This window comes from Mizuhopecten yessoensis, unplaced genomic scaffold, assembly GCF_002113885.1.
Source record: "Mizuhopecten yessoensis strain PY_sf001 unplaced genomic scaffold, ASM211388v2 scaffold5547, whole genome shotgun sequence".
NCBI lineage: Eukaryota > Metazoa > Mollusca > Bivalvia > Pectinida > Pectinidae > Mizuhopecten > Mizuhopecten yessoensis.
The window spans coordinates 1,007,198-1,032,922 of record NW_018406103.1 but is presented as its reverse complement, the minus strand read 5'-3'; the positions used below and the strand labels follow the sequence as shown (position 1 = coordinate 1,032,922).

The 25,725-nt window shown below is 36.1% G+C and overlaps 1 protein-coding gene across 1 annotated transcript in view; it reads left to right on the top strand.

Moving 5' to 3' along the window:
* LOC110450910 (zinc finger C2HC domain-containing protein 1A-like) overlaps positions 1–24,181 on the top strand; it is a 28,194-nt gene extending 4,013 nt beyond the window's left edge. Inside the window, exons 2-9 of the mRNA XM_021498704.1 lie at positions 2,624–2,688; positions 4,723–4,845; positions 6,407–6,545; positions 7,696–7,844; positions 8,737–8,896; positions 15,982–16,082; positions 18,564–18,736; positions 22,472–24,181. Of these exons, the coding sequence (XP_021354379.1) occupies positions 2,624–2,688; positions 4,723–4,845; positions 6,407–6,545; positions 7,696–7,844; positions 8,737–8,896; positions 15,982–16,082; positions 18,564–18,736; positions 22,472–22,733 (1,172 nt within the window). The 3' untranslated portion in view covers positions 22,734–24,181. The remainder of the gene's footprint in view (positions 1–2,623; positions 2,689–4,722; positions 4,846–6,406; positions 6,546–7,695; positions 7,845–8,736; positions 8,897–15,981; positions 16,083–18,563; positions 18,737–22,471) is intronic.
* The last annotated feature ends 1,544 nt before the right edge of the window (positions 24,182–25,725 follow it).

Sequence of the window (25,725 nt, the reverse complement as noted above, 5' to 3'; positions counted from 1 at the left end):
GGCACAACAATTTAAGGTAAGAATGCTTAATAGCAGAAACACAAGATTTTTTATTTGGCCTTATATCCCATAGTCTCATACAGTGTTTACTTAACTTCATTGTGAAAAACAATGCCCTGTGTTCTATGGATAAAGTTTACTCGTACCAAGTATTACAAAGATTGCTTTATACCGATTTTTCTAAAACACCTTTTTTAGAATGAGTTCATTCATGTAAATTGTAAGCCCACAATCATATCCCTTTTAAATATTTTTTATGTCCCGGTTGTTCAAACTATGATTAGAATAACTAGTGCATGATTTATACAAATAATCGAAATGCAATTTGTGGTAAATACCTAAAATTTTATAAATACAAACATGTTTATTTTATTTTCTCCAGGTGATTATTTTAAATATTTATGTGGTAATTTCAGTTTCTAATTTCAACATGTATTTAAAAAAAAAAATTGAATTAAAATTTTGGGTCAAATTTTCGTTTAGATAATCTTATCTGTAAATCATCAGCTGTGAACAAGTTGGCCTGAAGCTACATTAATACCTGGTATATTTTCTCATTTCCATTCACCCCTGAAATTTCATAATGAACTATTCCAACCTTCGAATTGGAAGAGTTCAAATGTTTCTTCAGGGGTGAATATGTCTCCATTCCAAAAGAGTTCGATACCAACCAACCTTTGAAATTGTTAGCAAAAATATATTTCTGTTCATTTGCATATTTTCCTTCGTTGTCTACCCTTGCGTGAAATTAACTGTCCATATATTTGATAAAAGATGTATTTCTCTTCCTGTCAAACCTCCATAACCTCCATATGAATATAAACTTTATATATTTTACAACAATTATGAAACAAGTTATTTCAGCTTATAATAATCACTCTTGTTGGCCGGGATGTTAGCGTGCAGGGGTCTTAATGTGGGAGGAAACCGGAGTACCGGGAGAAAACCCACGTGATCGGGCAGGTGGACCCCAAACCTTTTCACGTCCGACAGGGGAATCAAACCCCGATCCCCTTGGTGAAAGGCAAGTGCGCTATCCACTGTGCCACCCAACCACCATTGATCATAGTCTAATTGGTATACATCACAATTGTTTTGTATATATAAAGTAAGAACATTTGCAGATTTCTTTTGTCCAGGATCCTGTAAACACCTACTGTCGACATGAATAGCTAACACTAAAACGAACAGTTACCATTGGTTTCCATCTTGAGCCATTAAAACTGTCAGTCTATATGACCTGTAAAAATAGACATTGTTGGACTACTATTTATGCAAAACTTCTTCATTAATTAAACTGTAAGGTTTACATGAAGGTGTATAGCTGCTTTCAAATTTGTCCAGATCAACGACCTTGACCTATGTTCTTATTCAGGGTTGCAGGGGTCAAATAAGTACAATAAAATTCAAATTACATTCAAGATCACAGGGGTCAGATGTGTTAAAATATTAAAGCAACTTCTCACAAAGTGTAAAACCTTACCATTAATGATATTTGGACTCTTTTAAATGATCTCATACAGCTTGCTTGATGTATGTAAAATCAAATCTGTTTGGTTAAATGACCTTGACCCATGCATGATCAAGGTCACAGTGAGTGGTCAAATGTGTCAAAATGATACTTAAAAAATGTTTTAAAATCTATTGATTTTATTTTAATCAATTCTGTTAGTTAATAAAACTAAGTGTTTGTAAAATGCAAGCATCTGTCGTGGTACATGTACTACATCGTAGATAAGAGATCATGAGTTAATGGAGGAGGAGTTACAGGTGGAGGAGGAGTTACAGGACACCAATCGTCAAACCGCAACAATCAATGATAGTTTAGAATTTTAACCAATGAAAATGGAGGAATAATTTGCCCCCACATTTACTGCTAAAAGATTTCGAAGTCCAATCTGTAATATTTTCTTAAGAATTTCTTTATACATTTCCCTCAATTTATCTCCAAACTCCTTTTAAAACGCCAAATTTTCTCTGGACAAAATGGTGGCACTGGCAGTATAACAAGGTTTTACTGTATATATAGAAGAAGTTGATAACCCTCTTTATAACCAGCACATCTGCCGATAAACAGAGGTGATAATGATATACAGGATTTGATTTAGCGCCCTTTCTAGCTAGCATAGGCCACTCTAAAGCGCTTTACAGTACATAGGTATACATTTAATAGAATTAGCATATACATTAATCAATACGATTTGAAGAATTCACGAGGAGCGGCCTTATATTTATCAGCCACTATAACTACTAGTCCCATGCCCCTTGGCTTATAAATATGTCCCTATGTGTGTATGCCTGCGTGTGGGCTGTAGATGTAGTGTGTTCTGTTTGTAGTGGGACCTTGCTTCAAACGGCATCATTTATACTGCCATCTCACTTGAATGATACAACACAGATACCTCAACATCAACCCCAGGTTAATTTATATTCCACCTGGGTTGTTGCAGTTGTGTGGGCAGGAGAAAAACACTTTCTCTGAATATCCATGCGTACGACCACTTCGGGGATCGAACCGGTACCGGCCCCGGCCACCTGTTTGGAAGGCCAAAGTGTTAACTTGACCAATCTGCCCATAGCATTAAGTAAAATACTCTAATTTATACTATTTTTCTCTTTGCAGCTCATCTCAATGTTCACCGAAAACCATGCCGTTCGTGTGGAAGGCAGTTTGTCCCCGAATCCTTGGTAAATATCTCCAAACTGATCCATTTATTTTGATTTATGATGTATTTTTAGGTTGCAGGATAGTTAAAAATCTTAAATGTGCTTATGATTAAATTAGTCGAGTTTGTAATAAGTCTGAAGCTTAATTTGAATAGCATGGTTAGAAAGTTAAATACTTAGTCTGCTAGCTAGTGCAAGACTTATAAATATAACTTTGGGATCAATCACTGCACTAGCCTGAGTTTCCTCTGGCCTTTACACCAGACTAAGACATTTTGACATATATAGAAGTCTGGTGTGAGGCCAGAGCGCACTCCTATATGAAAACGTGGAATTCTCTGACACCGTTTGGTATATTGGAGAGTTATGAGGTATGGACAACAAAAATCTACTATGGCACAACACATACCTCACATACATCAATAAATGGATTATTTATTGATCCAAATCCGCTCTTATTATATAATTACCATCAACAGCTGATAAATTCTGTCAGTCAGACTCTTCGGTTTTCAATCGTTCAAAATTTCCAACCTGAGCGAACGCCATTTTGTAGTTCATGGGAGTGACTAATCAACAAGCCGTACTGTTCTGGCCCCAAAATGGATTACATCATTCTTGTTTAGAAGATTTCCAGACAGCGTATTTTTTGTTGATTATTCACTCCCTGATGATACGAAACGGTGTCCGAAAACTCCACATTTTTCATATAGCAGTGCACTCTGGCCCCACACCAGACATCTATCTGTCAAAATTTCTAAATCTGGTGGTAGGGCCAGATGAAACTCAGGCTATCACTGCACCATTGTCAAAAAATGTAACCACATGCATTGGGAACCTTTTTTCTTGGCATGACATTGATAAATAATTGCTGAAAAGAAAACTATACCTACCAGAGTTTTCTATAAAAAAATACGAAGATGGATCAGCATGAGAAATGAGAGAGTCAGCATTAGTGTTCTAAGGTTAAAAAATGTGACAGGGCCAGATGAGGATTCGAACCCTGGAACCTTTGATCCAGGGATTGTCACTGTAGCCAACTTAGCATTGTTCCAGTTATAACCGAGCATAAGACAAAAAAAGGGGGAGGGTGTTATATGCAACTCCGCTATTTAAATACTGCCAAAGAGTTCTAATACGAGGGATATGGATACTAATGTTCTAGTTTCTATAATAATTTAGTGATTAAAATTTGGAACTGTCACTAAAAGCCCTACTCTAGTCTAAATATATAACCTAAACTCTGTGGTGTGTCACTCACCTTACACCGGACCCCTATTTAACGTCCCTTCCGAAGGACAACATCTGTAGCTCACAAGCCCAGTCACACTAGGTTATATCTAAAACAAATTAAAAGGGAGTTTATTCTACAGCACAGTGGAACTCTCTAGTGTTTTGCCTGCAGTGGTACAGGGATCCTTAATATAAAGTGGTCTTTTAACGTTAAAAAAAAAATATAAGAAAAAAGCCTGTCTCAAATTCCTGTAGAAAAAAATATTTTCATTTATGCTTCATAGGATAATTTACCTCCCTTAAAATGTCTAGCTAGGAAAAAATGGATTCTCTCTATATATACAATAGAATTAGCTTGATTTATAATGTCTTGAAAAAAGAAAACAAGCTTTTTTAATAAAGTCCAGCAACAGGACCGTATAATTTTTATGTTAAGAATGGTTAAGTATAAGACGAGTTTAAAACATTTTACGTTAGTCCAAGCATCAAGGTACTGGAATCATAGGCCAGTGGGGTAAGCATCTCCAATTAACACAACTGAAAGTTTTTGAAAATAATTTCTTGATTATATTTTGCAGTTTAAACTTTTGCTAAAAAAAATGCTATTTTTATGGACTTCATTAAAATATTGCTTTTGCCTATTGAATTTTCCTTTTACATTTAATGAATTTCAATTTCTTAGTTCACTTAAGGAAACTTTGAAAAAGACAAACAAATCCTATATTTATTCGCCAAAAAAATAAATAGCACAAATTATTTTGAGATGCTGCAATTAATTGCTGAGATAAATTTGTGAAAGTTCATGTGATTTTTTCTTTGCAGGCCAAACACGAACCTTTCTGTATAAAACAAGCAGCAAAAAAGAGGAAGGTGTTTGATTCAACGAAGCAGAGAAGTGAGGGAACGGAAATTAGCTATAGACAGATGAAGCAAGCACAGAAAAAGGTATAACTAACCTCTTGTCATAGCTGCTGTCGGGCCTCCCTAATTAGTAGGGAGAGTCCCTCATTTCGATAAAATTTACCAATCTCCCTCGAAACTCCCTCATTCAAGTCTAAACTCACACAAACTTAAAATCTACATCCGGTGGTTAAATGCCATCCTCGATATCCAGGGGTTATGTTCACGATCACTCTCTACACTCCTGGAATATGCCATAGCAAAATTGAAGGCTCAGTGTGCACCACTTTCTTGATGAGACAAGGAGACTAGTTCGATCCTTTGATATGCATCAAAAGAATCTCGCGGCCACATAACGGTAAAAGTTGACAGGCTTTAGAGTCTGGCGTCTCTCCATTGTAATCTTCAAAGGACAGGTATCAGCCTAGCGATAATCAAACAGCTATCTTCATGCCTTCAATTTTGCTATGACATATTCCAGGGGTGTAGAGAGGGAAAGTGAGCGTAACCCCTGGATATCGAGGATGGTTAAATGCATGATCTCCTTTACTGCAGGATGTGTGTAATACTCATAACAGGTGTGTCTGAATCAAATAAAGGCTTTTTGAAGTTATTTTGATGCATAAAAAGGGAAAGAGAAATTGAGCAAAGCAGTTTCAGTTGCATTTCACACACTTTCTCCCTCAGTGGAAATGTGGTATGAGGGTGATCTCCCGTATTTGAGGTTTCAGGGGTTTGACACCTGTGTCTTGTACTTTGTCCCAAAGTCTTCAAATTAAATCAGCTGTTGATACAATATAACAAAACAGTAGAAAGTGGTCAATTGTTTATATCACTGACTTTAAATAGTTCACGACTGTGGCACTAGGGTTCATGTCCGTGATGAACGGTTTCAAGCTTGTGATTATCGGTTCACGACTGTTACAAGCTGTTCCTGACTTTGTGAAGACTACATAACATTAAAATGATGACTTTTGAAAAATGATCAGAAAACATTATAAATATGCTATGAGGCCCGGCTGCAGGTCCATGTTGGTGTCTCTCAAATGACCCCATCCTCATAGTTCCAGAGGGTACAGTAGAAATGGCCTGATCCTGAAAATAAAGGGCATGTCTCAGATAAACATAGATAATGGATTCATCCTGCACAATCAAACACACCTACATATATATTTTGAAGAAGAATGAATATTTTTTCAAAAATGTTTTCCCCAGATTTGGGACTTGTGAAAACCATGGTTGTTAATTACCACATAAAAAACCCCACCAAAATATGTGTAATCTTCAAAGGCCAGATATCATCAGCGAAACACATCAAATAGCTTAGCACTTGCCTGCATTCAATTTTTTCATGACATACTCCAGAGGTGTAGAACGTAACAAATTTTAACCCATGGAGTACAAGGATGTAATAACTTGTAAGCAGTGGATACAGGGAAAAAAATGAGTATTTACATATTATATTATTATATTAAACTATTTTGAAGCAGCCATCCTTTTTTAAAAACCGAGCAAATTCTGAATACATGTTTTGGTAGTTAAAATGTCTATGACATTGTTAATCAAAGAAAAAAAAGATCAACTTTTTTTTTTCTTGTCCTCTTAGGAGGTAAAACCCCCCAAGAGTCACTGGAGGGCACAGCATCAGGACTTCATCAACACCATCAGATCTGCCAAACAAGTGACAATAGCCATGGAGCGAGGAGAACCCCTTCCTCCTCCACCGCCTCCTTCTATCAATCCAGGTATGTACTTTCTTTACTTTCATCTGTATTTTTGAACATTTTCTTTGTGTAGGTAAGGATAGACCGTATACAGGTTCATATACCACAACCAGTGACATGTTTTAATTATACCCCCCTATACGAAGTTAGTGGGGGGGGGGGGGGGGGGGNGTTTTACCTCAAATGTCTCCCAGAACGCCATTATGTTCCTTCAATATTTACCAGATTTATGGCCCTTGACTTCTGTAGACTGTACATTACATTACTAAAATGGCTAATTATCTCGGAAACTTTAGGTATTTTGTATACACAAATGAAAGTTACTCTTTTGACAAACTTCTGAGGTCATTGGCTCAAAGGTCAAAGGTCACAAATGAATTACGTTACTGAAATGGCTGATTATCTTGGAAACAGTGGGTATTTTGTATGTATACACATATACATTACAGTATCATAGCCAACTATGCAGGCTATATTGTGACAAACTTCTAAGGTCATGAGGATAAAGAAAGGTCACAGAAAGCTAGGTCACAGATGCATTATGTAACTGAAATGACTAACTATCGCTGAAATTGTAGGTATTTTGTATACACATACCTTGGAGTATATGTAGCATTGATACAAGTTACATTGTGACAAAATTCCGTGGTCCAGGTTCATATAGCACAACCAGTGAAATTTGATGTGTGATGTTTCAATGATGAGTATGATTTGTACACTCTGTCACTGTCATCATACAAATGACTGTTAACTGTTCTTGACCATTGCAAACCAGGGAATACCCAAAACCTTGTCCGTTTTATTGAACAACGAGGAAGGAAGTTAGTATCTAAAATGTTGTCCAGTGGTACTCAAGAGAAACTGGACTGGGTCGATCATCAGCGACCAGGGAGCTCAATTGGTAGAGTGTCCGTCTAGAGTTTGGAGGGTCCCGGATTTGAACCCCAATCTGCCAGTTACATTTTCTCTTTCTCCTCTTACACAGTATACAAGAAAACAGTAACTTAAGAATTTCCTCAGATTAGTAAGGATATACTCTATACAGATTCATACAGCACAACAGCGAAATTTTACGTGTGACAGTATCTTGTCCAGTATGCAAGGAAACAGTTACTGAATAGAAAATATATTCCTAAATTCACCAAAATAAGTTTTGATTTCTTTTCAACAGACTATATTCAATGTCCTCATTGTGGGCGTCGATTCAATGCAAAGGCTGCGGAACGCCATATTGGATTCTGTAAAGAACAACAAATGAGGAGCGGAACAAAACCTCAAGCCAGTACCAAGGCTAAAGCTAAGATGGACGCCAGAAATTCGGTAAAAAGAAATAATAAAAAAATGGTACAAGAACCTGACATAATGAAATGCATGGGTAATAGTGATGGGTCGATGGTCAATTATATTCGCAAAATCAATTTGTTTACCCTTTCAAAAATTCAATAATCATTATAATCGGTTCATTACTGGCCTCAAGTATCAAATTTATGCTATGAACAGTAAGCTTTGAGAGTAATTTATTGTGTTTAATTTTATCATATAATGATAATTTTGAAAAAAATACTCTTAAAACTTTGTAAAAATGTAACATTACTTTTGTCACTTTATTTCAGTATTTGGTGACATGAAATAATAAATTGATAATCAATCTTCAATTGGTTTACGACTTCCAATTACAAACCATTTGTCAGAAATTGCCGGTCGCTACTATATCTGAATCAATCTGTTTATTTTAACTCATCCAACCCTGAAATTTCATAATGAACTATTCCAACATTTGAATCGGAAGAGTTCAAATGTGACTTTAGGGGTGTATGAGTTAATAATGTGCCAGATCAAACTGCTTAAACAACATAGAAAGATTTACTGGAAAACTGATTTATTTGTCACTATAATTGTGAAATATTTGTTGTAAGTCCTTTTAAGAAAAAGTATTCTAAAAAAACCCACGTATTGTTTGAAATTCGATGTTTGATATAGAAATGAAAATAGATAAAAACAGAAAAACTTGAGGGGTTGAACTTCTATACTGCCGAGTCTAATCTTTACCAATTTTTCGAACCTGAAATTACAAATGAACAGCACCCAAATGAGAGTCAAATTCATTTGCCACAACGTGAATGACGGAAAGTGACTTTAAATTCATTTTATTCTTTGAACAAGTTAAAAATACTGACCAAATATTATTCTGGTTTCTTTTGCATTTTATTAGTACCAGGTACCCAAACCAAAGGGACGAGGAACTGCACCGCCAGCAGGGTACGGCAGTCCTGGAGTCGGGGGTTCCCCAGGAGGGTACAGCAGTCCTGGAGTCAGGGGTTCCCCAGCAGCCCCTAGAGGGGCACCAGGAGTAAGGACATCACCTGCAACAGGTTAGTGACTTTTATATATCTCAATTTGTATAGCTCACATTTTACAGTTATTCAGATAAAATATATCCGAGTTACATATAAAGTTTAAACCATTTTATGCAAAAAAAGGTTTAGCTTATGTTTACTAATGAAAGTAAACAGATTTCATCATGCAAAGAATAATCAGTCACAAATTGAAACGTATAGGTGAAATTAGGAATCAAATAAGCCTTTCACTTTCTTAGGACAAGACCCTCAGGCTTTATGCAGGTCTAGACCCTCAGACTTATCACAGATCTAGACCCTCAGGATAATCACAGGTCTAGACCCTTAGACTTATCACAGGTCAAGAATCTCAGGCTTAACACAGGTGTGAACCCTCAACATTATCACAGTTCTAGACCCTCAGACTTAACACAGGTATCCACCCTCAGGATTATCACAGGTCTAGACCCTCAGAATTATCACAGGTCTAGACCCTCAGACTTAACATAGGTATCCACCCTCAGGATTATCACAGGTCTAGACCCTCAGAATTATCACAGATCTAAACCCTCAGTCTTATCACAGATCTAGACCCTTAAGGCTTATCAAAGGTGTGAACCCTCAGTATTATGACAGTTCTAGACCCTCAGAATTATAACAGGTCTAGACCCTCAGAATTAACACAGATCTAAACCCTCAGTCTTATCACAGACCTAGACCCTTAAGGCTTATCAAAGGTGTGAACCCTCAGTATTATGACAGTTCTATACCCTCAGAATTATAACAGGTCTAGGCCCTCAGACTTAACATAGGTTAAGACCCTCAGGCTTATTACAGATCTAATCTTTCAGGCTTATCACAGATTTAGACCATCAGGCTAAACACAGGTGTGAATCCTCAGACTTATCACAGGTATAGACCCTCAGACTAATCACAGATCTAGACTCTCCGAATTATCACAGGTCTAGATCCTTAGGCTTAACACAGGTGTGAACCCACAGTATTAACACAGTTATAGACCCTCAGACTTTACACAGGTATCCACCTTCAGGATTATCACAGTTCTATACCCTCACAATTATAACAGATCTAGACTTTCAGTCTTATCACAGATCTAGACCATCAGGCTTAACACAGGTGTGAACCCTCAGGCTTATCACAGATCTAGACACTCAGTCTTATCACAGTTCTAGACCCTCAGAATTATAACAGATCTTGACTTTCCGGCATATCAGAGATCTAGACCATCAGGCTTAACACAGGTGTGAAACCTCAGACTTATCACAGGTCTAGACCCTCAGGCTTATCACAGGTCTAGACCATCAGACTAATCACAGATCTATACTCTCAGGCTTTTCACAGATCTACATGTAGACCCTCAGGCTTATCATAGATCTAGACCCTCAGGCTTATTACAGGTCTAGACTCTCAGGCTGATCACAGGTCCAGACCATCAAGCTTATCACAGATCTAGACTCAGGTAATCACAGGTCTAGACCCACAGGCTTTCACAGATCTACACCCTCAGAATTAAAACAGATCTAGACTCTCAGAATTATCACATGTCTAGACCCTCAGGCTTATCACAGGTTTACACCCTCAGACTTATCACAGGTCTACACCCTCAGACTTATCACAGGTCTAGACCCACAGGCTTATCACAGATCTACAACCTCAGAATTAAAACAGATCTAGACTTTCAGGCTTATCACAGGTCTAGACCCTTAGATTTTACACAGTTATTCCGTCTTTGCGTATTGCAGAGTTATCTTCTCTTGCGAACAGGTATTGATTGTTACGTCATTGGTTTGTGCGAGAAAATTACGCCGTTTTCTCAAAAATTGATGACGTTACTCTCATAAACAAGTGACGTAACAATCAATACCTGCTCCCAAGAGAAGATAACTCTGCAATACGCAAAGACGGAATAGACCCAGACTAATCACAGCTCTAGACCCTAAGGATTATCACAGGTTTAGTCTCTCGGGTGTATCACAGATCTTAACCCTCAGGTGTATTAAAGGACTTTACCATTAGGCTTACGAAATTTCTCAACCTTCAGGCTTTGACCCTCAGGCATATTGAAGGATTGTAGCCTAAGGCTTATCACAGATCTAGACCATCAGGCTTAGCACAGACCTTAACCCTCAGGTGAATTAAAGGACTTTACCCTCAGGGTTATGAAATTTCTCAACCTTCAGGCTTTGACCCTTAGGCATATTAAAGAATTGTAAACTCAGGATTATCAAAGTTGTAGACCCTCAGGATTATCACAGGTCTAGACCCTGAGGCTTATCACAGGTCTAAACCCTCAGGTTTGTCACAGGTCTAGACCCTCAGGGCTTGAGGGCATGTGACTCTCAGGATTATCACAGATCTAGAGCTTAAGGCTTAACATAAATATTTCAATGACACGAACAAATGCTCATTCAATGTGTGACAGATGTTTTGTGCACCTCACAGTAACCTTGGTTTTATTTTTTATTAATTTTCGTGATAAAGAGTAACCTCCCTTCCATTTTGTTTACACTCTGTATCTAGGGAACGAGTCTCGCAGTTGCGCCATCTTATGACAAGGTATCACATGACCAGTTAAAACTTGGTGTGCCGTAACTATTTGTTTTGAATACTTGGTAGGATTAATTAGATTATCAGTCTTTCTGGGGTCATTTTCACAGGATTTCCATTTTTTTTCCTTCAAATTAAATTTCAATTACACACCTGTAATTTACTACAGGGTCTCATTTATCTATATCAAAAAAGGAATTCTTTCCTACAGTTTAGTCAGCTATTGATTTTCATACCCTCTTCGACTTGGAAAACTTAACATGATGGGAAATTTTGTAATTGTTGTTTGGTTTTGTTTTTACGTGAAAGTCAAAATATTTTTTAATATTTAGGATACATTACATATGTGTGTATTACAAACCAGAAAATGGTAACCTAGGATAACCATGGGAGCCAGGCAAACAATAGCATGATCTCTTCATTCCAGAAAGACTGAGGTTAAGGGTATATGCTATATTACTGTGATGTGCATCAAGAGTTTCAAACCCGGAAACTTGTGAAATGTGTTTTCATGAATAATTATTTGACTTTATAAAACACAATTCAAACAAAAAGAATATATTGACAACACTCGTTGTTGAATACCTGGTAATACAGATCAAAACAGGCAAGGGAGATAACTCTAATATAAGTCACAGGTATAATAAGTAAGGTAGCATATAGCCTTAAACCAAAGCTTGCACAGTGAAACCTTGTATCAAGTATGGACTCAAATAGATATGTATTTTGACCAACTCTGAAAATTTGCTCATTGGATGATGTTTTGAAAGCAGCAAAAAAATAATACACTTGTTTCACAAGAAAGTGAAAAAGTTAACCAGTTTCACTGGTTTGTTAAATATTTCGCCAATTTTAACGGCTAGTTAATTAAATCTTTAATACAGAAATGGTTTTACTGTGTAATAATTTGGTTCACTAATAGAAAAAATGTAAACTGATTAATGAACTTGTATGTAGTTCAATAATACAATAACAGTTAACTGGTTTGTGAAATAGTTAATTTGCTCCTGTGGTTTAATCAAACACTGCTAGACTAGCTATGTTAAGAAGCCTAGTAATGTGTTTTTGCCGTATGTAAATAGCTAATTGATTAAAGTGAACATTTTATGCTGTGGATATTTAGCAATTTCAACAGTGATATACCGGGTATATGTGTTTTGATATTTAGGTAAAGTCTATTAATCAGACTTGTATGATAAAACTTGATAAAGTTCTAGGCATCCAGGTAAAATCTATATATTAACTGGTTTTTCCCAGACCCCAGTTTAAATTTAAGAACATCAACTTTTTTTTTATAAGAAATAAACCTTAAGGATCTCTGTAACACTACCAAAAGCTGTAACTAAGCCTAGGTACCTATTTTTTCCGTTATGGCGATAGCTTTGATAAATCATTTCTGAAAAGAAATCCATACCTTAATAACCATAATAACTTAATAAAAAAAAAATTAAGGTGATGTAAACAAAACAGTATCAACAACAGTGAACTGTGTATAACCAAAAATGGGGCTAAATGGTGTTATATCCAAAACGAAATTAAGGGGAGGTTACTCTATACATAAAAAAAAGGGGGGAAGTGGGACAGGGATCTTTAATTGCATGATGTTAGTACACTCATGTGTGGAATCTGTGATGTCCAATCCAACCAGATATTTTTTTTATATCAATGTTATGAGATAAAATGCTATTAAATACTTGACGTAACTTGTGTGGAATTATCTGTTAAAATTGAAAAAAGGTTTGAGTTACACATGCAGTTTTTTCTATATACTACTTAACACTTACTAAAATCTTTGTAAATATATTTTGTATCTTTAGATGATTGATGAGGATTTAAAAAAACATACTGTACCAAAACCATATACCTTGCAGGCTTTCATGAAAACATGATTAAGATGAAGTCAACAAAAAGTAAACAACACAACAATGACGTGAATGTAAAACTTCAAATTGTTAACAAATTGGCCTACCTGCATGGTCAAAGGAAATGCCCTACAATTAAATATTCTGAAATGAAATGAAGGGAAGGTACCTGTATATATAAGAAAAACACAGTGGAATTTCCCGATAATCTGTCTGTAGTGGGACATGGATCCTTAATTAGGGGAAAAGTAAGCTGTACTAATCTCAACAGCTGGGTTCTTTATCTTGTCTTTTCTAAGTCTTTACTACCACTTTTACTCTCGCGGTACCTACCGTTATCGCCAGTAACCCTTCTTACACGTTTTTGACGGTTCAAACCATGTGTTTCTATTGACATTTTAATCTATTTTCCTATTTCTTGGACTTATATGAACTTATTGTGTTGATTGATTGTTAAGACGTATAACAATTGTAAAATATTTTACTACCTGTTTGTTACTTTATTTTAGGAGAGATCAATTTTTCTGTTACTTCACAAAGAAAATTAGATTCTCAAAAACAAACCTTTTGTCGCAAACAGAAATTCAATTGATATCTGTTATCAGTAGGGAAATAGCATCATTCTCCTCAGTCATACATTTAAGTACTCATGAAGAATAAAACCTACTAGTACATGAAAAAGTTCACATAATAAAGTACACACAAAATTACAGTGATTTACAATATTGTTCACAAATGAAGTGTGATATGTTATAATCCCTACAGGTTTATTATATTTAATTGGCAAGAAAAAACATTAAAAATATATTTTAATTTTTCTAATGATGTTTTAACCTACCATGAATTTTAGTTTGAAATTAGTTAAGTCTTGTTTTTAAAGCAATGCCCTGTCAAAACATTTAAAAAAGCACTTGGCATCCAAAATACCTACAATTCAGAAATTAAAGTTAATTTTAATACGTTGTATGTTTTTCACATCATACAGTGTGCTTATAAAATCAAATGAGATACATGTAATGGTTTTTGCTTTAAAAAGCTTTGTTGCCAACGTTTAGCCAATTTTAAAATAGGCAATGTAGAAATCAATGTGTTTTCATAAAGTTTTGATGTTGTTTGGCTGCAGGTTTTCTGCTTATCTAATTGGGAAATTTTGCACCAATAGAAATTAATAATAATGTATAAGATTATTTCTCTTTGTATTTTATTGTTTAAATTGTTGGCTGCATGATCTCAAATTAGTTAGACTTGCATTTATCTAAAAGACCATATGTTTTTTGAAATGGTGTATTTTAGGAATTTAAGCTTGAAATTATTGGCAGGGAAGAAAAGAGCAACCAAAAGGGCCTTGGAAAATGCCTGTAATTCTGAAATATATTACTGTCAGCTAGACTGTGCTAGTGTTTATAGTGTACCAGCTAAAAAACAGTTATGTTTCGAAAGATTAAGATTTTTATTAAATAATTAGTCATTTAAGGTGTCTGATTAGGTACATTGATTATGTAAGATAGATTTTTTTCAAGACCAAAAATTAATCTCCGGTGATTGTCTCTATCTCACAACCTTGATTATTTTGTTCCTTTCATGATTAAGTGTATCCACAATTTTCCCGGTCTGAGATTAATAGAATCTTTCACCCCCAAGGGGAATCTCAACCTGAGTGGGGAGATTCTTAAGTTTCCAAACATGAGGCTTTGCAGAGTGTTTGGCAACTTAAGAATCTTTCCCCGGGGGATGAGATTCCCCTTTCTCACCCCCAAGGGGTGAATTATTCTTTTTCTCTGACCCTGTTCATCCATTATGTAATGTGGTAAAAGTGCGGATACACCTGTTCAGGGTAAGAGAAATCCTTGTCTCACCCTAGGGTTGAGATGGGGGGGTCCAAGTCATAACAATTGAATGACTTCATGACAGTTCATGCTAATGATGCTTTATCATTGCAAGTCACAGGTTTAAGCCAAAGCTGATTAAAATTAACTCCTCACCCCTACATATTAAGCTGGACCTGCCCAGTCTACGATTTAGTAAGATTCAAATGTGACTTTAGGGGTGAGCGTTTTAAAACCTGTGACTTGCAGCAATGACAGTGCATTGACCCTGTAACATCTAAATTGCATTATATCTAAAACAGGGTCAACAGAGTAAGACTGAGGTATATTTTGTTTATCCTACCCAAGAGTATACAGATCTGGAGAATTTTACTCAGGATAAATGTGTTCATTAGTCTATCACAAGTGTGAGCAAGACAGTGATGAGGGAAACTTTCAAATCTTGCAGCAAGTTGTTTGATATGATATTTTACCATCATAAAATTAATTTGGAAGCCAATTCATGTTTTTCACACTGTATGTGTATGTGTTTAAAAATTGAAGCCACTATGGGAGAAAACACGGTGTGTGTGTGTGTTAAAAAATTGAGGCGATAACTTAGGAAAATGTTTGAGGATTATCACAATAAAGAAGAAATAATGCGAACATGTTTTCTTTCTAACTAAATATTATGTTCTAATGATAAATATTTGAATTTCTACTTGATCAAGTGTAAACCCAGATTTCACCCCTATATAACTTTGATAAACTCTACCATGCATTGATCTGGATAAGTCCATTCTGGTCTATGGTGGTGAAAGGGTTTATTTAGAAAAACATTAAAAATCCAAACCAAATTACATGTTGTCCTGACTTTTCTCAACAGGAACTGGAAGGACACCAACAAATACTACTGGGAGTGGTTACGGCCGACAACCAGCGCCTGCCTCCAGGGGGCGTCCTTCACCATCAACAAATCAGTATCAGGTAAGTGTTTGAATCAGATTTGTTTTTCTGTGTGGCTTTTTTTTTTAATCTTTAATCTTTTCCTTGATACAGAGGGATGGTTGCTTTTATTAATATCAATATAGAATAGTTTTGATATATCCATATTACTTCTGTTAACATTCCTAACTAAAAGAGTGTATTGGTAGAGTGTGGGTTAGGTATGCCTGGGGATATCAAATGAAAATTCTACATTATGAGTTTGGTTTTGTTTGTGTTTTACGTCTTATTAAAATATAGGGTTATTTGTGAAAATTTGCCAGATTTTGATAGTTGAGACTTGGATGAGGCAGTCCCCAGGTGCTCGCGGTAGTTCGTCCGAGTACTCTGGTTTTCGTGACCACCTCCAAAGCCTGGCATTTTCTAAAATTATCCTAGCTGTTGATAGGACGAAAAACAGAAACAAACCAATCCATTAACACTTTCACTCCTGAAATTTCATAATGAACTATTCCAACATTAGAATTGGAAGAGTTCAAATGTGTCCTTAGGGGTGAATAAATTAAACAAAATGCAGCGACTGCTTAAAGCAATCATCAAGAGAAAAGTATATAACATTTGGCAGAGAGCATTGTGACTTACCATTGAAATGACGTCATAAAAAGTGAATATAAATCTGCTGTTTCTAAAAATAGCCACTACGAGTCAATATCATAAATTACTAACCTCCATCTGGTTATGATTCAACCATGATGACATGAAGGGGAAAATGATATATCATTTAATATTTACCAGTGGTATCTCTTGATGTCAACTGTCATTTTATGTTAGAACTTATTATCGTAACACTAACATAGTGATATTCTGATCTATAATCAACTAATAATTTGTAAAATATTTTCTGTCTAATGTTCACTAACATTTAAAAAAAAAAAAATTGGTAGTGTTATGAGGTATAAAAATTAATTTTGATAGCATTGTATGTACATCATATGCTTTTCTATCGCAGTTAAATCAGGTTTTTGGGACTAAAAGCAATATGCACATAACAAAAATTCACCAAGGGACTAAAAATGATATGTACATGTAGTAAAAAAAAATGCCTAGTGTGACGAACATTTCTATATAGCAGGAACTGTACGTTGGGCTAAAATATTATACATTAGCAAAAACCAGCTTGTCTATAACTGTTTCTTGTCTAGAATCTTGGTAATGTTAGTTTGAAACTTCAATGTGGTTTAACACTTTCACCACTGTAGACCACAATGGACTCATCCATATCAATGCATGGTAGAGTCTACTGAAGTTACATAGGGGTGAAAGGGTTAACCCTTAAATGATGACACTCAAAATACTTTGCACAACACATGGGATTCGGGTGCACAGCGAAATTTAACCCCCCGTGAATATGTACTGAATACGAAACTGCGAAATATCGACCCCGCAAATTTAAGTCTGGTTTAAAAGAATGGTTTGTTCAACTTAAAAAATTGGGGTTTTTTTTGTTTTTTTTGAGAAATGTCTCAAATTAATATAAATGTGCCTCGTGTTTTAGCTTTGATAATGCTTAAAAATCTTAACATGCAATTTGGGTATTTTGACAATAAACAACTATTTTTCACATTATTAATAGGCAGATAATGATTTTCATGTTTCAAAGAGATATTTCCTAAAACATTGGTTCAATCATCATTATCTTTAAAAGAATATGTATCATTCGGTTTAGATTTTTTTTTTTTTATAGTCATGGAATGCAGAATGACAATGCAATCCTTCAGATCAATAATTTTCGCCCACAAAAGTTAAAACTCTTCAAAGCAAGGAATTTAAAAATTGGAGGGCATGTTTATTCATTAAGATAGAGAGTCCCAGTTATTTTCCTGTCAAGTTCAAGGCATGGTACTTCGGCTATATTCGTACAAAGTCAGATGTAGATTGACATGCTTTTCAGAACATTTTGAAATCATTCCCAATGTAGCAGAATTGCATTTCTATAATATTTCTACATAATAATAGAATTCACGACCATTGAGGCAAAGTACAAATGCAACTTTTTAATACATTTTTCATATTTATTTCCTTGGTATACTTTAAGGCAGGAAATGTTTGCCACATTATGTCCTTCAACTTTTTTCCTCTCAATAATGAGGACTTATTGATCAGCGAATATTATTGAGCAGCATACCATATATGGAAATCACATGTGTAGAGCGAAATTAACTATGGGCGAATAATGTAGATTTTACCGGGGAAGGATCAAATTTTGACTGGGCGAAAGTTTTCAGGTATACAGTTGTAAATGGGCAAGGAATAGCAAGTCAAATGCCAAAAAATCGGAACTCTTCTTCATTGGAGATACAAAAGGGAGCTGGGACTCTCTCCTTTAAGCTTACCTGCAGATAACGCATCCTGATACAGCATATATATGATGCAACCTAAAATTGATGAATGGATAGGTTTGCTTGCTTATAGAATAGTCGCCTAAACTACTGCTTTATTAGCCTGATCTATTCACCTCTTTAGGCTAGCGACTACTGCGACTCTCCTCCGTCTGGGTTAGAGGGTAGTGCCATGGGTGTGCCCACTGGCCGGGCGTTACGGACCGGGCGTAATTCTTCCATCTACAACGATGCCAAGCGAGGGACTAGACCTGGCAGCACAGGAATGCCAAAGTCTAAGTCTTCCTCAAGTATCAGGTATAAGTTATATTTGTGTTCAATTGTCAGTTGTAAGTCAAAAAAAAGTTATCAAAAACTGCTAGGTATCGTGGCTAAAGTATTTGCATAATTATGAACAAAAATAATGAATGAAATTCCATATAAGGAGAAATCAGATTCCATATAAGGAAATGGTGGCGCTAGTATCCAACATTTCTATTTTACGTTTGGCAAACTTGTAGTAATACTCTTTCTCCTAGACACCTGTGTTACAAAAATGGTAATCACTCAAGGCAGGCTTTACCTTATTGATAGAAGGCAAGGATCACGGTCCTATGAGACAGGTCCTGCTGTACTGACAGAAGGGGTGGTCTGATATTTTTAAAAACAGTTTATGCTAGTGGTATAATGTATAGTCTCTCAAGACATTTCTGCTTATGTGACAAAAGGAATCGACATTACAAGACAGGTTCGACTGGGATGACATACAAATGGTCTTACAAGACTGGTTCTTTTGTAGTGACAGAAAAGCTGGTCTAACAAGACATATTCTTCGAACTTGTGACAGAAGGGATGGTCTCACAAGACAGGTTTACTGTTGTGACAGAAGGGATGGTCTCACAAGACAGGTTCTACTGTATTGACAGGAAAGTTGGTCTTACAAGACAGGTTCTACAGTTGTGACAGAAGGGATGGTCTTAGAAAACAGGCTCTTATTTGGTTACATAAGGGATGGTCTTATAAGACAGGTTCTGCTCTAGTGACAGAAGGGATGTCTCACAAGACAGGTTTACTGTTGTGACAGAAGGGGTGGTCTCACAAGACAGGTTCTGCTCTAGTGACAGAAGGGATGTCTCACAAGACAGGTTTACTGTTGTGACAGAAGGGATGGTCTCACAAGACAGGTTCTACTGTATTGACAGGAAAGTTGGTCTTACAAGACATGTTCTGTTCTAGTGACAGGAGTGGTGGTCTCACAAGACATGTTCTGTTCTAATGACAGGAGGGATGGTCTCACAAGACATGTTCTGTTCCAATGACAGGAGGGATGGTCTCACAAGACATGTTCTGTTCTAATGACAGGAGGGGTGGTCTCACAAGCCATGTTCTGTTCTAATGACAGGAGGGGGGGTCTCACAAGACAGGTTCTGTTCTAATGACAGGAGGGATGGTTTCACAAGTCATGTTCTGTTCTAGTGACAGGAGGGGTGGGCTCACAAGACATGTTCTGTTCTAATGACAGGAGGGATGGTATCACAAGACATGTTCTGTTCTAGTGACAGGAGGGGTGGTCTCACAAGACAATTTCTGCTTGAGTGACAGAAGGGGTAGTCTCACAAGACAGGTTCTGTTCTAGTGACAGGAGGGGTGGTCTCACAAGACAGGTTCTGCTTGAGTTACAGAAGGGGTAGTCCCACAAGACAGGTTCTGTTCTAGTGACAGGAGGGGTGGTCTCACAAGACAGGTTCTGTTCTAGTGACAGGAGGAGTGGTCTCACAAGACAGGTTCAGTTCTAGTGACATTAGGGGTGGTCTCACAAGAAAGGTTCTGTTCTAGTGACAGGAGGGGTGGTCTCACAAGACAGGTTCTGTTCTAGTGACAGGAGGGGTGGTCTCACAAGACTGGTTCTGCCTGCTCTAGTGACATCAAGACAGGTTCTGCCTGCTCTAGTGACATTAGGGGTGGTCTCACAAGGCAAGTTCTGTTCTAGTGACAGGAGGGATGGTCTCACAAGACAGGTTCTGCTTGAATGACAGAAGGGGTGGTCTCACAAGACATGTTCTGTTCTAGTGACATTTGGGGTGATCTCACAAGGCAGGTTCTGTTCTAGTGACAGGAGTGGTGGTCTCACAAGACAGGTTCTGCTTGAGTGACAGAAAGGGTGGTCTCACAAGACAGGTTCTGCTTTAGTGACATTAGGGGTGGTTCCACAACACAGGTTCTATTCTAGTGACAGGAGGAGTGGTCTCACAAGACAGGTTATGCTTTAGTGACATTAGGGATGGTCTCACATGACAGGTTCTGCTCTAGTAAGAGAAAGGGTGGTCTCACAAAACAGGTTCTGCTTTAGTGAGAGAAAGGGGGGTCTCACAAGACAGGTTCTGGTCTAGTGACGGAAGGGGTGGTCTCACAAGACAGGTACTACTGTAGTCACAGAGAGGGTAGTAATAGAAGACAGGTTCTTATGTATTGTCAGAAAGGCTGGTCTCTCAAGAGACGTTTTGTGGCAAAAAGTGTGATACACAATGTATCTCTCACAACCGGATCTGTTGTAGTGTGATAGATGGGGGATACAATCAAAACTAATAATTGTTATATATTGTATGAAATAGTGTATTGTGATCTATATGTATTATTGTGATCTTGACCTGTGTGACTTCCATATTTCTTTGAGTGATTTCACTTTATTCTCACCTACATATACTTCACTGCTGTTTTTTTTCTCCTGCTGTGTCCCTGTTTTATTTATTAATGCTATAATTATTTTGACCATGTCATTATGTCTTATAACTAACATTATTAGTATTCAACTGATTGAGTTGCATATGAAGCAAAGTTTAGTCTTTTAACATTATACAACCAGCCCAGCTGGAAACTTATAGATATTTCATTGCAGTTTGGACTATTACAAATTGTTTTGATTTCAAATACTTTGACAAATTTTTAGCCCACCATCTGCAGCTGATAATTGTTGGCTGTTTAAATCGCCCTTCGATTATGGTCTGTCCATCTTTAACTCATTCACCCCTGAAGACACATTTGAATTCTTCCAATTCAGTCATTGGAATAGTTCATTATGAACTTTCAGGGGTGAATGAGTTACACCATTCTTGTTAGAGCAATTTTGCATTTTGAGAGAGTCTGTCTGCACTAAATTCAGGAGGGATCTTTCTCAAATTTCAGCTGTACATTGTAGGTTCCCCATGATCAGTAATTATTCATGTTTAATCTTAAGACTGATCCTAATAAAAGCAAGATGGCCATCACTTTGGCCATCTTGAGATTTAAGAGCTGAAGTATGTGAGTGCTATGTCTGAGAAAGAACTCCGGGAACTTTCTGATATTTAACATGGAGGTTCCTTATGGTCCATCATTTTGCATAGTATTTTGCGACTAATTAAAAAAACAGGATGGCAACCTCAGACAGCTATCTTGAAATTTGACAGTTTAAGTTTGTTATCACTTCATGTCAAGAAATATTCGAAGTTTTTTTTACAAATCCATATTCTGATTTACATTGGTTCCATGTTGTTCATGTTTTATGTCAAGCTAGCTTATTAGAAAAACCTATTTGCCAAATAGCCATTTCAGATTTCAACTGAACAAGTAAACAGATCTTTCTCAAATTTCAAATTGAAGTACCCCTTGTTACATATTAAGTACTGTACTAGTAAATAGGGCAAACAACAATGTCACTTTGAAAGAATATTGTCATACCAAGCAGTAATGAAGCTTTGATCAAAAGTTACCACAAATTACATTTACTGTTTTCATGAATATAAGATCAATCTCACATAGAACCTATAAAGATGGTATGATGGTGGGCACCAGGATACCCCTGGGATCTTGTGGTAATCTTCTAATGCTTAACTCATTCACCCCTGAAACTTCATAATGAACTATTCCAACCTTTGAATTGGAAGATTGAAAATGTGTCTTCAGGGGTAAATGAGTTAATAGGCAATTTAACAAAATCAAAAATGTATTAAAAAATGGAAAAAAAATGTATTCTTAGAAAACCCCCTCATCTTCTTTCTTGATATTTATTTTCAGAGCCGCGGGGGCAGGTTCTAGATCCCCAGGCAGCTTCGGAGCACAGAGTCCATCCATGCCTTCAGGGTTCACAGGTGGAATTTCACGGGAGAATGAGTCGGGTTACTATAGCAGCAGTTCAGAAAACGAGGTTCATAATAACCAATATCATGGAAGTAAACAAAATGTGTCACGCTTTTGCCACGATTGTGGAAATAAATATCCTGTCAGTACTGCTAAATTCTGTTGTGAGTGTGGTATCAAGCGAATAGTTATATCTTAATTAATAATCGTACGATTTTACAGTTATTACACATTCAAATATGGCGTTTGTACATCAGATATTGACGTTTCTTTTCATGTTGAAATTTATTTCAATAGGTATCTAAAAAATTGTACTTTAAGTACTAAAATTGTTAAAAGTGAATCAATAATTTTACTTAACTTTGAGATCTTAGTTTGTTTAGTTTGTACATATTTGAATTAAATTTTTCAGTATTAAATTATAAGTTAAGAACTGAATCAATTTCACCTATAGATTTTAATCTGTGGAGATTCTTTCATTTTTCTTTTGGCTACAATGATGAGCCTTATAAAAAAAATAGTGTATAACTAAGAATTTAAGCTAGTTATGTAAATACCCGGTACAGCAATTTAAAATCCTAGACATTACTTCATTTTGCAATTTTCTGTTTACTAAATTACCACCTTTTCTTTGTGTTCATTGCAACTGAAAGCTCACTGTCAAAGTATCGTATGAATTTTGTTTTTATGTTCTTGAAGTTTAATTGCCTTATTTATCCAGCAATAAGCCAAGCCCATGCCTGGTAATAAGCCTTTCCAAATCCATTGCAGTTTAGCTGAAATGCAAACAAATGCTATTTCATTCTCCTGCTATAAGTTTGAGTGAGACATAATATGTGCTTTATGTAGGATACATTCGGTAAGCTGATGATATACTTGCCAGTAGATATAAGTACTAGAAATACGATGTCATCAGTCTCTACGAACTAGAGTTTACGCCACTTGTCCTGTGAAGATACTGTTTGACAGCTACTACATGAACTTGCGACAGAATTTTTCAAGTCATACCTTGTTCTAAATATAAACTTTACTTATTTCACAACAATTTTGAAACAAGCTCTTCCAACTTATATAAGTCACTCTTGTTGGCCCGGATGGAAGTGTTTAGTACTGGTTCTTAATGTGGGAGGAAACTGGAATACCTGGGGAAAAAAACAATACATTTTCATGTCCAATTGAAGGGTCCAGCCCTAGCTGTCTTGGCGAAAGGTGAATGTGCTATACTCTAACACTACCGCTAATAACAAAATAAGGTTAATGGCTTAAAAGAAATTCTGTTGTATTCATTAGATACTGCCATGAAACAAGACAAGTGGAATAATATTAGACAGTAGGTGTTTTTTTCTTCAAAGTAGGTACTTAAGTTAATTAATCGCAACATACAATGTATCACCCTTTGTTAGAGTTTTGATCTTAGAAAATAAGACTGTATGCTTCCTTCCTTCGTCAAAATGTCCCTCCATTCCAAAAATGTTCCATGATCAAGAAAATTACAACTATCATTTACTGTGGTCATGTAAGCTTTGTAAAGTAAATAATGGCGTGTGCTTTGCTTTGACACTTGTCATTCTGAATTCCATCTTTGCGTATTGCAGAATTATCTCCTCTTGTGAGCAGGTATTGATTGTTACGTCATTGGTTTTTGTGAGAAAATTACGTCGTTTTCTCAAAAATTGATTACGTTGCTCTCACAAACAAATGACGTAACAATCAATACCTGCTCACAAGAGCGGATAACTCTGCAATACACAAAGACGGAATAAAGACTGCAAACAAAACCAATATGCCTTAAGGGCTATTTGCTGAAGGACTTCTTGTGTTATGCAAGACAATGATATTAGATTTTAAAAATAGAAATAATTCTTACTTTCACGACCACAGAGGTGGTAATGTGCTAAAACTGGCAAATTACTTCTACGTATTTAGGCCATAATATCTATCTCAGCTTTTGCTTTGTCTAAGTGAATTGTTCAATTAATCCGTCCAATCGGCTATCAAGCTCCCAAAATTTACATATCACCAGAGAGTTACATTTCTATAACTTGTAGTGTTCATACTAGAAACGTTGGTGAAAATATCTGTCAACTTAATAAATTACATTGTAATTTGTAATAAGGATGTAAGGATTATCTCCCCTGTCCTTTATTTGTGTATATTAATTGCTTTTCATGTTAATGGTGGTTTTGGGGTATTTGTTGTTGTAGATTATAATGAACTACGGTCATACTGTATTTCATGTAATGTTTGTAGGTGAAATTACAACTGTGACATTTTTGTCGGGACCCTTGTTTTCATTTTTGTCAAGACCCTCATTTCCATTTTTGTCGAGACCCTTGTTTCCATTTTTGTCGAGACCGACCTCGTTTCCTTAACTGCTGTTGTAACAACTGTGTGTCATTAATTTTAACATAAGAATTGGAAGTGATAAGTATATTTCCATTTGGTGATTTTAGCTGAATGAGTCTTCAAAGTGATTTAAAAATATATTTTTTTTAGAATAACCAGGATTATTCGGGGGTTATACCATATAAACCCCAAAAACTGTGCACTTTGCATAAATCAGCAAAGTGATCCCTGCACAAAAGTTAACTGGTTTTTGGTATTACAACGTAAAGGTATAACCCCAGAACTTAAACTTGGCTATTCCTTTTATTCAAATTTAACCCTTTCACCCCTTTGTAACTTTAATAAACTCTACCATACATTGATCTGGATGATTCCATTATGGTCTACAGTGGTGAAAGGGTTAAAGAGAAATATAACATTTGAGAGTGCATAATTTATGAATATTTATTCATTTCTGATAAAAAATGAAAATAATTTTCCGCAACACAACATTGCGCTGTAATTTCATTGCTCAGCAACTCAACCAATCAGAAGTTAAAATCAAATGTAATGAAAATTACGCCAAATTATTGGTTATGTTTATTTAGGTTAATTTCAATATCGCCTGGAAAATTCTTATCATTAAATGGTAGCCAAAATTTAATTAATTTTCCATGCCAGATGATCATTTGCGAACCAAAAATAAAGAAATAAGCAGAATCCTTACATCACTGTAGACCATAATGGACTCATCCAGATCAATGCACGGGGGAGTCTACTAAAGTTGCAGAAGGATTAAATTCAAATTTAGACTACAGTGATACAAATAATTTGTTTATTTTATCATTGATTGATATTTCCATATT